The sequence below is a fragment of the Chelon labrosus genome (assembly GCF_963514085.1).
Source record: "Chelon labrosus genome assembly, chromosome: 18".
NCBI classification, from domain to species: domain Eukaryota; kingdom Metazoa; phylum Chordata; class Actinopteri; order Mugiliformes; family Mugilidae; genus Chelon; species Chelon labrosus.
In genome coordinates this window covers 26,322,290-26,338,100 of record NC_140351.1, presented here as the reverse complement: position 1 = coordinate 26,338,100, position 15,811 = coordinate 26,322,290, and the positions used below count along the sequence as shown (strand labels likewise).

The 15,811-nt window shown below is 42.1% G+C and overlaps 1 protein-coding gene across 1 annotated transcript in view; it reads right to left on the bottom strand.

The window, feature by feature from the left end:
• The window catches only part of chrnd (cholinergic receptor, nicotinic, delta (muscle)), a gene marked incomplete at its 5' end in the record, with an annotated part of 50,159 nt that overhangs the window by 1,175 nt on the left and 33,173 nt on the right, over positions 1-15,811 (bottom strand). The window contains 3 exons of the mRNA XM_084566350.1: positions 12,253-12,371; positions 14,304-14,514; positions 14,652-14,766. Of these exons, the coding sequence (XP_084422476.1) occupies positions 12,253-12,371; positions 14,304-14,514; positions 14,652-14,766 (445 nt within the window). The remainder of the gene's footprint in view (positions 1-12,252; positions 12,372-14,303; positions 14,515-14,651; positions 14,767-15,811) is intronic.

Here is a 15,811-nt window from a genome sequence, read left to right as displayed (position 1 = left end):
CCTAATTTAAAATCACATATTTGATTTAACAGCTGAAACATTACAGCTATGTGCAACATATGATTTGAATCTGAATCAGACTGCATTCTCCTTGTCTCAGTCTTGGACCAGATGTTGAAGGTGCTGCAAAGATTTTCTCACATTCAGCCACCGGAACTTGTAATGGACAGACAAACAGAAGGTTGAAGAAGCAGTGTCCAGTATAGCTGAGGCTAATTGTTGATAATACAGTTGATACAGTTTATTATCATGTAAATATAGGTACATTTTAAAAAGCAACAGTCTGCAACAAACAATTAAACAAGTCATATAGAACAAATGTATCATAATCTCACATACAGAATACTGGTTGATGTTATGGCTGCAGTTCTGGCTAGATTATAACTGGGACTCAGCTGTTGCAGAGAAAATTTTAAACTGTTCCTGAATGTTGGGCCTTTAATTTAAAATTCAGTTTGTACAAAGGAAATCTTACAGTGTCCCATTCTGCAGTTTAATTTTAGTATATTTGGGATTTTAACAACAGTATGTTTAGTTTAGTCTAGTTTTGAAAGAATTAAAAGCAAGTGGAGCTAAACAAAGGAGGCAATTTAAATGCAGTTATGCAGTTAGCATGGAAGCCACACCAGTCTCCCCCACGGACAATTTCTTTGTGGAGGAAAGTGGGTCCAGAGTCTCTTCACTGGGATGGGAATTTATAATTCTCTAGAAAAGATCTGCCGGGCCAATCAGATTGTTTTGGTGGGGCTTTATGTGGTGATGGACAGAAAAGCATTAGTCATACACCTCATCTGAACACCGTGGAGTTTGTTGAGAATGCCATAACATTTTAAAAACCTACTGTTTCCATTGTTTTGGTCCACTAAAAGTGTTAATAACACTCTGCTGCATAAAAAAGGGCTAGGTTAATTTCAGGGGTGATGAAAGTCACTGAAGGGTGGGGAAAACAGGGTTCCGCAGTGGCAGCATGGAGGGGGGTGACCACAGGAGAGCTGGAATTCACTGTTAAGCCTTCTTGAGGTGTCGTTGGGACTAACTTAACGAAACATCGGTGAAGAGAGGTGCCCACTTGAAAACCCCAATGACATGCCGCATACTGCCGTTGACTAGGCCAGGTATCTGATGTCTTCTTGTTGGTTGGTAGCTGGCCAGCTGGCTGCCATGCTGGTTGGGTTTCAGTCGAACTGGGATTCTAATTGTGTTTTACCTGGGATCTTGGCACAAGGAGTTGTAACATCTTATCCTGTGTATTAAAGCTAGCCTAGGCTAGTGACTGCTGTGAATAGTGCAGTTGACAACTAGGGAAAGACCTAGTGACAGCATGGAAAGACAGCTGACAGGAGGGAACAGCTTTTACAATGGGTTAGTAGCTCATTGTGGCAGTAGCCCAGGCTTTGTTAAGGGTTAAGGGTGTACCCCACTTAGCTATGAATCTGAACACTGATAGAATACCCCTAGAGTCAGCGAGAGCTGGGTCGGAAGATGGCTCACCCTTGACTGATACGGTTTTTGACTCTGGCACTGTGGGATCTTGACTAGGCAAATCATGTTAGTGGGAACCACTAGTTCAGATGGAGGTGGGAAGAAGCAGCAGGTTTGTGTGTGCAGCTGGCAAAAGATAACCACGGAAAAGTACCTCAGAGCGGATCCATTTAGATTTGTGAAGTCGCTACTTGGTAAAGAGAAGAATGGTAGCCTCACGGTACCGAGACAGAAGCTTGAAGAGTATTTTAAGGGGGCACATAAAGATAGAGAAAAGTTTAGAAAGTTGGCACTCCCCTCTGATATTCTATCTACTGGTGAAATAGTTAATCAGTGTGATGACAGTCCACCAAGGTGGAAAGAGGTCCAAGAAGTGGTATCTAGTATCTGGTATCTAGTCTAAAAGAGGAGTTTAAGTGTGCTAATGACTCTGGTGGGTTTTACGGAAGCATGCGAGCATGCTAGACGGTCTCCTCGCAGCTCCCGCTGAAATATATTTTATTTGTGCTTTTGCAAACTTTTATCGAGTTATCTTTACCCCAAAGTTGGAAGAGACTTGAGAGTCTGGAAATATGCCAGGAACGAGACAGAAGACTGAAAATATGCACTCACAGTCACCCACAGTCATGGACGCCGCTACTGATTTTCAAGCTGCCATCGACAAATTGAAAAACGAAAACCTTGAGTAACTTGCAAACTTTCAGAAAGAGTGTGGCGCTGCTATTTCAGCTCTAGAGCAGACGGTTGATGTTCATGGAAAAAAAGATTCAGGATGTGGAGGAGTCCCTAACCGACACTTGTGACCAGCTCACGGGGCTAGGTGAGATGGTAGCTCGGCTAAAGAAAGAAAAACGAGGCCATGAAGAAACAACTTGACTACCTGAGCAATTACACACGAAGAGAGAATATCCGCATTATTGGCCTGCCTGAATCTGTGGAGATGCCTAAACCAGCTGATTTTGTGTGTAACCTCCTCCGTGAAGTTTTTGGCCCCAATGCCTTTGAAATGCCCATTATCATTGACTGCGTCCACCGAACCGCCGCACCCAAACCACCAGCTGACGCCAAGCCAAGCCCACTTCTGGTTCGGATGCACAGCTACAGAGTACGCAAATTGGTGCTGCGTCTCGCCAGCAGCCACGAGGGGCCGATTCTGTACCGAGACAAGCGGATTCACTTTATGTCCCCGATGTCAGCCCGGAGGTACCCCGGCTCCGCTCCGCGTTTACCAGTGTGAAACGCAGACTTCACCAGGCTAACATCGCCTTCCGTCTCTACCATCCCGCCCGGCTCGTTTTCAAGTGGGACAACCAGAAGGTGAGCTTCACCGAGCCATCGGAGGCTCTCGGCTTCATTGACCACGTATATATGTAAACTTCCTGTCAGACTCCCACCACAGTCGGTCTGCACGAATAGCTGTCGATGGGTTATTCCCCATCAGTGACTTGGGTTAGCCGTGTTACAGTTTGTCAAAAGCGTACAGCAATCTGCAGTACAGAGAAAAGTGCAAAGCTACAGCTTGTAAAAAGGTCTGCACTTTGGGGGACGAAGACGGCCGAGGCCACCTGCTTGTTAATAGTGTACATTGGACTGTTTTGCGGCGGCACGTTTCGGCACGTTTAACATTTCCTTTTGTTCTCTCTCCAATATTAATTGCCGCCTCCCTATGGTGTTCTGTGCACATGTAAATTTGCAGTTCTTTTCGTTTAGATACTGGCAAGATAACGTCACTCTCTTCTGCTCAGATGAGCTTGGACTAGTACTATGTTCCCCCCTCTCCTTTTTCTTTACTTAAAATGGACTCTGTTTGTGATACTGGCACATATGTGTGGAGTGGGGGAAAAGAGGAGAAATTATGTGGCAGGAAGAAAAAAAGAGAAGCTCAACTGAGATTGGCGGCTATAAGTTTTATGCACTTTACTTTTATTGGCTCATGCTGGGAGTAGTTGTCCAATACCCATCCAGTGTGCTTTTATTTATTCTTTGTTGTTTTGTTATTCCACCTAATTTTACAGTGACACACAGTGTCTCAGTTCCTTTTGGATTGGTTTATTAAATTCCCATTCCCTTTGTAGAATTATTTCCAGCCTTAAATGTTTATTTCATTATTATTATTATTCATATTTTTATTAAGTGTTTTTCTTTTTTTTCTCTTCCACCTAAATAGTTGTTATTATTATTACTATTATTGTTTTTTGTTTGTTTTCTCTCACCTCTATATATTTACCTTTGAGCTCTGATTTTGGTCTTCAATGACCTTGATTTGTTATTTGTCTCTGGTTTAAAGATCGAGCTAATTTTCTAAAACATTAATCATATATATAAAAAAGTTTGCTATTTTCCTGTTTGTTTTCTATTTAGCCGGGATGCTGCTAAATAGGCATCGCAGTATGTATATACATACAGTTATGAAGTGCTGTAGGGTAGGTTGCCTTCACCCCATTTGGGGGGGTGAAGTGCATTCACGTCAGTTTAGTAATGTTTTTTTGTGTTTGGTTCGCCTTATACCTATTTTTTTCCCTTTTTCTTTTGATGTGTTCCTGGTTGTTGCGTCTCTGTCCACCCATCCTCTTCCCCACCCCATCCTCCCCCACAGGTCCAGTTACTGCTGCTTCCTCACCTCGGTGAAAGGTAAATACACCAATGAGCACTCTCTCTAGGAAATTGCATACGAATCTGGTCAGCTGGAATGTGAACGGTCTGAACAATCCCTTTAAAAGAAAGCGTGTACTTGACCATCTTCAACACCTGGAAACAGGCATTGCCTTTTTGCAAGAGACACATCTTCGTACATTAGACCACTTAAGGATCAGGAAGGGGTGGGTGGGGCAGATGTTCCACTCTAACTTTCATTCTAAAAGCAGAGGTAATGCAATCCTCATCCATAAAGATGTTCCTTTTTCTGTATCCAGCGTCATTTCGGACCCTAATGATCGCTATGTGATGGTCTTTGGCACCCTGTATAATGTGATGTTAATTTTTTTAATAACCTCTTTAGTTCTGTACCAAATTGCCTAACACACCGTCTAATCCTTGGTGGTGATTTCAATTTAGTTCTAGACCCTGTCCGTGATCGTTAAACCATATCCTGCTTCTAAGTCATCTAAGGTAGTTAAATCATTCCTGGAGACCTATAATTATGTGGACCCTTGGCGTTTCAAATTCCCTAACTGTACATACTTCATTTTCAAGGATTGATCATTTTTTTATTGATACTTTTTTACTGGGTTCTGTTAGAGCTTGTGATTACCAAAGTATTGTTGTTTCGGACCACTCACCACTCAAACTTGAGCTCGCTTTACAGGAAAGACCCCCAGATAGGTCGTGGCGCTATAATCCTCTTCTCCTCTCCAACCCCGAGTTTGTCACCTATGTCTCAAACCAAACTGACACATTTCTTTTGACTAATCCTGTGATTGATACCTCTTCATCTATCTGCTGGGAAGCTTTGAAGGCTTTTCTGTGGGGACAAATAATTTCTTATACATCCCATGTAAATAAGCTTTGCAAAAGTAGAATCTCTGACCTCACTTCCTCCATTCTCCGTCTAGATCAGCAATATGCAGTAAACCCTACTCCCGAACTCCTTAAAGATAGGATCGTTTTACAAACAGAGTTTGACCTCTTAACAACTCAGCGCGCAGAGGAGTCAGTACTTGTCCTGCCATAAATTGTATGAAGACGGGAATAGACCCACTAGACTTTTAGCCCATCAGCTTCATCAAAAAGCTGCCTCTCGCACCATTCCTTCTATGAAAACTGTCTCCGGCTCTATCACTTCTGATCACAAGCTCATCAACGATGAGTTCAAAAAATTTTACTCAAGTCTTTATGCCTCTGAATCTCAGATTTTTTCAATAATTTGAATATTCCCAAAGTAAGCCTATTACCCCCGAATTTATAAAAAAATCTATTGCTTCTATGCAAAGCAGGAAGGCTGCAGGGCCGGACGGCTTTCCAGCCGACTTTTATAGAAAAATTTCAGACAAATTAATACCCCTTTTGCATGCGATGTATACCGAATCCTTTCAAACAAAAACTCTTCCTCCGACTGTATATCACGCCACCATTTCGCTCCTCTTGAAAAAGGACAAGGATCCCCAGTGCTGTTCTTCTTTTCGACCTATAAGCCTCCTTAATCAGGATTTTAAGATTCTAGCTAAAGCCCTAGGTCTCTGTTTGGAGAAGATTCTTCCCTCCATCATTTCTAATGATCAAACTGGTTTTATCCGTGGTAGACAGTCATTCTGTAATGTACGACGTCTGCAATATCTTGCATACTCCTTCCCAGCATTTGGGTGCTGAGGCTGTAATTTCGGTAGACATCGCGGCGAATCGGATTATCTTTTCTTTGCTTTAGAGAAGTTCGGTTTCAGTCAAAATTTCATTTCTTGGATCAGGCTTTTATATGCATCACCCATGGCTTCTGTACTTACTAATTATCAAGTGTCTGACCATTTCCATCTCGGTAGAGGCACAAGACAGGGGTGTCCTTTAAGTCCCCTCCTGTTTTCGATTGCTATTGAGCCTCTTGCCATAGCTTTGAGACAAGATGATAGGATAGAGGGAATCATTCGGGGTAGTCAGACGCATAAGGTTTCCCTCTATGCGGATGACCTCCTTCTTTTTCCCTCTAACCCTGATACCACTCTCCCTCACGTCTTATCTCTGCTCAGTTCTTTCGGGGCCATCTCAGGGTATAAACTCAATCTGAATAAGAGCGAATATTTTCCCATAACACCCTTTCTGGCTTTTATCTTCTGACAGTGCAAACTGTCCGGCATGGGTTAATATTGAGGCCTCCCTTTGTCATCTGTACTCCCTCTCTGCTCTCTTAGGGGCATCACTTCCACTTCCAGTTTCAATCCCCAAACATAATGTTGTTGTGTGGCATTCTTTGAGAATTCTGAAACAATTTAAACTTTCCTTTGGCCTGCAGAACATCTCTCTTTTCTCCCCGCTCTCTTACAACCCCTTATTCCCCCTTCTAGCCCAGATCCCAGATTTTCCCTCTCTCCCGCCTAAAACTCATCTGGATCATATTATTAACATGCTTTTACACTCTCAAAGGGGGAGGATGGCCAAAGTTTATCAATACATAAATTCAATTACAGTTTTTTACAATCACTTTGCTACTATTTTCAGAACCTTGATGTCATTTCTCACAACCAATGATCAAAATGCACATTTTTCAAAACTCTAACCCTTTTCTCAATTGCTTGGATACAATACACATAAAACTTAGATCATTTGTTCATTCAAAAAAAATCACCTGTTCAGTATGATACAACTTAACATCAAAATACTACTATTTCAAAAGGCAATTCACACATTACATTTCAAATGTCTATTCATTTCCTTACAATGATCTAACTATCAATTGATACAACTGCTCAAAATGATAAGTAAATGTTGCATTACTCTAAATGCATAGTTGTATGGAAACAAATCCAAATCCACAACACAGAGTTGATGACAATGTAGAAGTACAGTAATCACTCCTGTTTTGTTTCTTACATGTACAGTACAAGCAAGCAAGTTGAGGAACACTGCATTTGATGTTTTACAGTACTGTCTTTTATTTTCTACTGTATTTCATAGCTAATCACAGTATTTTTGCTTTGATTCAAATACTGTAAACCTATGTTGTGATTGTACTGTCTTGAATTTCCCCTTGGGGATCAATAAAGTATCTATCTATCTATCTATCTATCTATCTATATCTAGTGTTTTGCATCAATATACTGTATTACAAACTTTGTTCAATGATTCCACTATGTCTGTAGTATTCTCTCTACTACTGCAGTACTTTTACAGAGATGTATTTACTGTACTGTACATGTAGTACCATAATGAAACCTGTATCACCTATTTTGTTCTACAATATTTAATGATTGTACGAACAATGACACAGTGAAACTATCGGTTGCTTGTGTGTGGGTGATCTATAGTTCTGTTTCAATGGTATTTCACAGTAAATTTGTTTTTTGAACCAATGATTGTGCAAGTGCAAGATTTATTTAAAGATGTGAATGCACAATGCAATGTTTTGAACATTAGACAGCCTGTGTTACAAGTGATAACCGTTTTGAGTTTTGTGTCTAGAGTTGTGAAAAATGACATCAAGGTTCTGAAAATAGTAGCAAAGTGATTGTAAAAAACTGTAACATGCCCTCTTTAACTATTATAAAACAACACTGGGATGAGGAGCTTGGCTTCGACATCTCAGATGATATTTGGGATGCAGCCTTGGATCGTGTACACTCTTCATCCATATGTGCACGTCACAGTCTTATCCAGTTCAAGGTATTGCGCCGCTTACATTATTGTAAGACTGCCCTGACAGACATTTACCCAGACATTGACCCCCTGTGTGACAGATGCAAAATGCTTCCTGTGACTTTATACCATATGTTCTGGTGTTGCCCTGAACTAGATTGATTCTGGTCATCTCTCTTTGATTTATTTTCTAAAATATTTTAAAAAAACTGTTACTCCCTGTCCCCTTATGGCCATTTTTGGGGTAACCTCAGGAAACATATCCTTGACCTCCTATTAGCGCAAGGCTTTGGCATTCTCCTCCTTACTAGCGGTTGATTTAGCTAAATTGGAAAAATTCTGCCCCACCCACCCACACACATCTCATCAAGAGTTCATGTGTAATCTCAAATTAGAAAAAAATTAGGTATACTGTTAATGGTGCTCTTCAGAACTTCCATGGGACGTGGGATGGCTTTGTTGAATGTGTGAAGCGGTTAGATGGGCTTCAGTTGGAGTGATAGGCTTTCAGCGGACCCACTGTAGCTATGCCCTAGCTGAGGACGAGTGATTGAATGCACAACTGGACCCCCCACCCCCAGTCCTTCCCCTCCTGTCTTTATTGTCCCTCCCTGTGTGTTTGTATTTGTATCTTTTTGCCCCCCCCCCCCCCATGTCTTTGTTTTACTTTTATTTTATTTTATTATTTTTTTCTATTTCTTTCATATGGTTATCTTATTTAACTTGCATTGTTTTGGTATGATTTGATTCTGTATGATCTCTTCTGAACCCCTTGTGCCCTGACATTCGCTGTTGAAATGCATCCAAGGAAAACTAAATAAAAAGAATTTTGAAAGAAAGTGTGCTAATGACTCTCAATCAGTCGAAGGATCCAGTTAGGAATGCAGCACCCACGGTTAAAACAGGGAGGAAGTGGACCCCAAAAGAGGCAGTACAGCAAACACAGGCAGTCATTAGGTATAGGGATATCATAGGCCACATACAGCAAGGGCGAAAAGAGGAAGATGGCAGTGGAAGAAATACATAAACAAGAGGAAGCAGTAAGATGTACAATGCATGAACTGGGTGTAGAGAAAGGAAGTTGAAGAGGAGAGAGCTGTGTAGCATGGGAGTTAGTAGGATAAGATTTATAATAGGGGCTACTTATGATGTGCTGCCATTTCTCCAGAACCTAAAATAGTGATTAGGTGAGGATGCTGCCTGCTCACTAGGTCCTTGTGTATGTACACAGCCATATTATAACAGGTTGTAGGGTTAGTCTTTCCCAAGGCTGATACATCTGGCGTCACAACCAGGTTCTGAAATGTTTAGCAGCTGCAATTGAGGAACAACGATTAAAAGTAAATTCCATAGCTGCTAACAAAGAGAATAGACACATCATGTTTGTACGTGAGGGAGAAAAGGCTAGACCATTGAGGTTCAGGCATAACGCAGGGCAGCTGAGTGTAGGAGAAGCATGCGAGATGAGGGCTGACTTAAACGAGCAGCTAATTATCCCAACCCAAATAGTGAGCACCCAGCTACGGCCTGACCTGCTATTGTGGTCTGAGCCAGAGAAGGTAGTCTATTTTACTGAACTTACTGTCCCATGGGAAGATAGAGTTGAGGAGGCTAATGAGCGCAAGAGAGCTAAATATGATGGCAGCAGAAGCAGAGCAGAGAGGTTGGAGGGCCTGTGTGCCACCAGTGGAGGTGGGTTGCTGTGGATTTCATTATCTACACTGCTTGTACAAATGTTCATCAACAGCTACCTGAGGAGGATCATGAGCATCCGCTGGCCAGACACCATAAGCAACAAAGATCTCTGGCGGAAAGCTGGTCTACCACCAGTGGAAGAGGAGATCAAGAGAAGAAGGTAGGAATGGATGGGCCACACACTCCAAAAGCAGCATTACGCGACAAGCCCTCAGATGGAACCCCCAAGGCAAAAGAAAGAGAGGCAGGCCTAAGAACACCTGGCGCAGGGACCTTGAGGCTGACATCAAGCAGTGTGGTATGACATGGAAACAGCTGGAAAAGAAGGCAGGATAGAGGACTCTGGCGGACTGTGATCAACGGCCTATGCTCCATGAAGGCCTATGCTCCCCTCCCCTCCCCTCCTCCTCTCCTCCCCTCCTCCTCCATCTTCTTGTGAGTGTCTCTGGCCTGGAGTTGTGTGTTTCCTGTGGAGCTCCATACTACATCTGTTGTCGTGGTCTCATCAACCTGCCCAGTCTTCTTGGCCTCCTGCAGTTATCCACTCCTACCTGAATGAACAATTTTTCAACCTGCCTGTGATTCCTCTTACATTTTCAAACTGTCATGTAACATCATCAGTTTGTATCATAAGATCCCACATGTACTCTTTAGTCAGATATGTGTATCTATGACAGATGTATGTTTATCTCGTTTTTGCTGTTCTCTTCTCTCTTCTCTGTCTCCACCAGGCTGGCCTTAGGCAGATGGGTCCCTCCATATGAGCTGGGTTCTGCTCAAGGTTTCTTCCTGTTAAAAGGGAGTTTTTCCTTGCCACCGTCGCCTTCAGGCTTGCTCTGGGGGTTTCAGGCTGGGTTTTGTAAAGCTTCTTGAGACGATTTGTATTGTTATTGACGCTATATAAATAAAATTGAATTGAAATTGAATTGAAGGAGCAAAAGAAGAGCTACACTGCTTAATGTATCTTAGGTATCTATAATAATAATAATTAATAAAATAAGAAAACAAAAATCTATACAAAACAAGCATGTCTCATCCAAGTGTCTTCAGTTCTGAAAGACTGGTACATACACTATATTACCAAAAGTATTCGCTCACCCATTCAAATGATCAGAATCAGGTGTTCTAATCACTTGGCCTGGCCCCAGGTGTATAAATTCAAGCACTCAGGCATGCAGACTGTGAAACAAGACATTTGTGAAAGAATGGGCCGCTCTCAGGAGCTCAGTGAATTCCAGCGTGGAACTGTCATAGGATGCCACTTGTGCAACAAATCCAGTCGTGAAATTTCCTCGCTCCTAAATATTCCACAGTCAACTGTCAGCTCTATTATAACAAAATGGAAGCGTTTGGGAAAAACAGCAACTCAGCCACGAAGTGGTAGGCCACGTAAAGTGACGGAGAGGGGTCAGCGGATGCTGAAGCGCATAGTGCAAAGAGGTCGCCGACTTTCTGCACAGTCAATTGCTACAGAGCTACAAACTTCATGTGACCTTCAGATTAGCCCAAGTACAGTACGCAGAGAGCTTCATGGAATGGGTTTCCATGGCCGAGCAGCTGCAGCCAAGCCACACATCACCAAGTGCAATGCAAGGCGTCGGATGCAATGGTGTAAAGCACGCCGCCACTGGCCTCTAGAGCAGTGGAGACGCGTTCTCTGGAGTGATGAATCACGCTTTTCCATCTGGCAATCTGATGGACGAGTCTGGGTTTGGAGGTTGCCAGGAGAACGGTACATTTCAGATTGCATTGTGCCAACTGTGAAATTTGGTGGAGGAGGAATTATGGTATGGGGTTGTTTTTCAGGAGCTGGGCTTGGCCCCTTAGTTCCAGTGAAAGGAACATTGAATGCTTCAGGATACCAAAACATTTTGGACAATTCCATGCTCCCAACCTTGTGGGAACAGTTTGGAGCGGGCCCCTTCCTCTTCCAACATGACTGTGCACCAGTGCACAAAGCAAGGTCCATAAAGACGTGGATGACAGAGTCTGGTGTGGATGAACTTGACTGGCCTGCACAGAGTCCTGACCTGAACCCGATAGAACACCTTTGGGATGAATTAGAGCGGAGACTGAGAGCCAGGCCTTCTCGACCAACATCAGTGTGTGACCTCACCAATGCGCTTTTGGAAGAATGGTCAAAAATTCCTATAAACACTCTCCTCAACCTTGTGGACAGTCTTCCCAGAAGAGTTGAAGCTGTAATAGCTGCAAAAGGTGGACCGACATCATATTGAATTCTATGAGTTAGGAATGGGATGGCACTTCAGTTCATAGAATGAGTAAAGGCAGGTGAGCGAATACTTTTGGTAATATAGTGTATGTGGGTGGTGCCCACCTGAAACTCACATGACTAGGGTCAGACAATGAACAGATACTCGCCTGCCTTTTCATTCATTCATTCATTCATTCATCTCCTGTAACCGCTTGTCCTGTGAAGGGTCGCGGAGGGGCTGGAGCCCTAGCTGTCGCTGGGCAAGAGGCGGGGTTTACCCTGGATAGGTCGCCAGTCCAGGGCTAACACAGAGAGACAGACAACCATTCACACTCACTTGCACCGATTTAAAATCACCAGTTAACCTAACGAGCATGCCTTTTGACAGTGGGAGGAAGCCGGAGTTCACCTGCTTTTTGTCTCAGAAAATTGGACCTCAGTTTACAAAAGGAAAAAGATTCACACTGTTTGGCTGTGGTCCCTTCAACTGATATCATATATCCATCATTTTATGACAACTATTTAAACCATTTTTCAGCGGTTGTACAGGAGATCTTCCTGCTCTCCATCCTCTGTCTCACCTCGTTGTAGTCGTTCTTGTTGCGCATGTGTTTGATGATGTAATTCGCTCCGTCCACCGCCGGCTTGATCTCTGCATACAGCTGATCCGTCACACCTCCGTCATCCTGCGGCTTCACCACTCCACAAACGCACACATACGACGTTCAGTAACCAACAATAGGATCTCAATGTGACTTTTTGTACTGCAGAAGTGTGTTCAAAATAAAACTGGACTGAATTTGGTTGAGGCAAGATACATTTTACATTTCTAGGTTACATACTGTATAATTCTTACTTTAAAGTGCAGTTTGGAACAAAACTGTATTTTAAATATATAAATACAGTACAATAAATAATTGAATTATCGTATGAAATCCAAATAATATCCAAAATAGGACTTGCTGTGTTCACTTTCGGTTTTTACGGCGCCAGTAGTGAGTAGTGAGTTTTCAGCTCTGACCTCAAATCCTATAATTAAAATGGCTACTATACAGATTCTTCACACAAGACATTTTAGCTTGTGATAGCAGGTATAGCACCTGTTGAAATTATTGGAAATGGCTGCATTCCATTTAGATGAGCTATGACAGCTAAAAATGCCTGTCTGTTGTGAATATAAGAGACATTTCTGGTAGTGTGAGAATTTCACTGAGTTTTATACCGAGTTTCAACTCAGTTGCCCTGTTTTCGTCCTCTCTCATAGTATCGTTTTACCCTCCATGGCGATGGTTTCAGACTAAATCTCCAAAACACTGCATGACTGACAGATACAGCTAAATTAAGTGGAGAATTTAGCAGCTAGAGAGTCTGATATTCCTCTTAGAAACTGGTGGAGAACAAAAACAGAGCTAAAAAAGTGACTCCAAATCATTAACTGAATATTAATATGGAGACATCCTTCTTAGTGTCATCCATATGTTTCCTGAAATGAAGTTTTGAGGCTCAGAGTGGTGTAATCTCCATCTTGCCTGACTCCACCTAACTAACTCCCTGCTAATTAAAAAATAGGTAAAGATGTGAAGCATGAGCTGAGGCTGAGGCTAGCAACCTGTGAAGACACCCACCTGTCTTGCACTCACACTGCTGATTATGCAGAACTTTAAACCTTGACATAATTTAAACAGGTGAGTATAAAGACCATAACTGTTTTTCCACCAGGCTGTAAACATAAATCAATATCTCGGATGTAAAGTTGGACATTTTAACATGGAGTTCTAGGATTACCAGTTGCGCTACAAGAATGATCATGTTGCAGTCCAAACAAAGCCTAGAATCTAGACGCGCCCCTAGCGGCAGCAAATTACATTTGCTTCCAGGGGCAGTCTAGTTACTCTCCGTTGACTTGAGATTTCGAAAAATCCAAGATGGACCAGGCCAATCACGAGTCGGTGGGCGGGCTTAACATGATGGCGACTGACCTGTGACCATAAGTTCCGTGAATTGAATTCCCCATCCTGCTAGAACTACCAGAGCGATGGCTGCTACTAGCGAACAACTTTCTTTCGAATCGGCTTTGGCCGCCACTCTGAAACACTTGAAGTTAAGCTTTTCTCTGAGAAAAGAACAAGAAACTGCACTGAGGTCGTTCTTACAAAAGAAGGATGTATTTGGAGTTTTGCCAACCGGATACGGCAAAAGTTTGATCCACAGCTTAAAAATGATTAATGCAGGAGAAACTCAACCTGTAAGCGACCTCATAAAAAAAAAAAAAACAGGATGCAACAAGAACTATTTAATATCTATTAGGATAAGTTTTTTCCACAACACATGCAAGGAACTCTCTTTTCCGTCGCTCTGACTACGTCACCTTCTTCGTTGCTCTGATTGGTTGTAGCGCTATCCTATTGCGTGGAGAGGGAGTTTGAAAGACAACCGTTTATCCCACCCCTCCAGTTGAGCCCTGTCTATGGAGAGTGCCCAGACCCTACATTTAATGTGGGTCTGGCTCGTCAGGCTAGTCCAACCATCACTTTGTAGGTGAAAATACAGTACGTAACTGTTGTGTCTGCTGCCCCAAAGTGGTCAAATAAAAAAATAATAAATGCTGATTTGCAGACATTTCTGGACATACCTGCAGCGTGTGTGGTTCGCGCAGTCAGTCCGTGTCTCTCCGACTGTTTCTCGAACATGAGCTCACTGCGGGATTTGATGCTGTAGTACTCCTCCGCGGTGGCAATGTAGCCCACCGAACTGGATCGCCGTGGCAATGCTCCATCCCAGTATGGCTCCGCCTCTGCAGGGCGGGACATGCGCAGGATCCGGGGCAACCGCTCAAGGAAAAACTGTAGTGGATTATATTTTATGTATATGAGACAGCACGTTCAAAACTGATGATTCTGAGCTTGAAACGCATTTGACTATTTGAAACACAAGTATATAGGAATTGGATCAAGAGGTCACATTGTTTCGAGGGTGTTACCTTCTTGGTCCACTCGGACATGACGTGTGTGCTCGGTGTCCTGAAGTGTAGGTTGAGGACGACCACACAGTTTAACACCACCACGGTAACCAGCACCATGATGAACATCAAATACCTGAGAGACACACAAACACATGGAAATCCTTGTATTTTTGAGCAATTCAAGAGAGCTTTTGTAGTGTAAGATTTGTGCTTGTTTGATTTCTTACATTTAATTTATTGTTTCTATGGTGATATTTCTTCTGTTTGTGAACAACAACAGCATACAGATGAGGACAAATTATTGGAACCCCTATGAAAATTTGATTCTTTTGAAAGTATTTCCCAAGTGCTGTAAAAAGAGCAAAGCTTTTTTAACAGTGTATTCAAACATCCTAGTTTTATTTTGGATGTTTACACTATTTTACTTTCCACACAGAAATTAAATAATTTCACAAAAAACTAAAATTACCAGGGTCAAAATCATTAGCCCCCCCTGATGTTAATAGTCAGTTTTGTATCCTTTTTGCTGGATAACAGCCTCCAGTCGTTTGTTGTAGTTTTCAAAATGTCTCTGACACATCTCCTGCCAAAAAGAGAGATTTACAATTCAGTGGAATTTCCCACTCTCTTTTTTCTGATCTAATTAGTCTTGAATTAAAAAAACATCAACACGATATCAGGAACCAAAAAGGATGAGGAGTTATCTCTCCGGCTTCGTATGGACAGAATCTATAAGCCTTAATGTTATATTCATTACGTTTTAAGTCTGTGATTCATTAAATCTTCATTTTCAGAGATACGCACATGCAAACATGCTGGACACTGTCTTTCTCCCCCAGAGTGACAAGGGGAGGATAAACAGATAAGGGTCGTAAATTCTTTTACCTCCCTGAGCAAAATCCTGGTCTTCACTTCCCTGTAAAAGCCAAAGCGTGATACTATGTATTAAGTAAATTATAACAACCTGGTAAGTCATATATTGTTTTTCAGGAAGTGCTTAGGGTCGCAATGAAATGATTTTGATCCTTGTACGATGAAGCTAGGCCAAATTCACATAATTTATCCTTAAAAAAAAAATAATAATATTTTTTTAAAACCATGGCTAAAATTAAAGTGTGTTGAACCTTAGGTATGTTCTTATACGAGTAGTAGCTATAACTATTGAAATTGTTATTTAG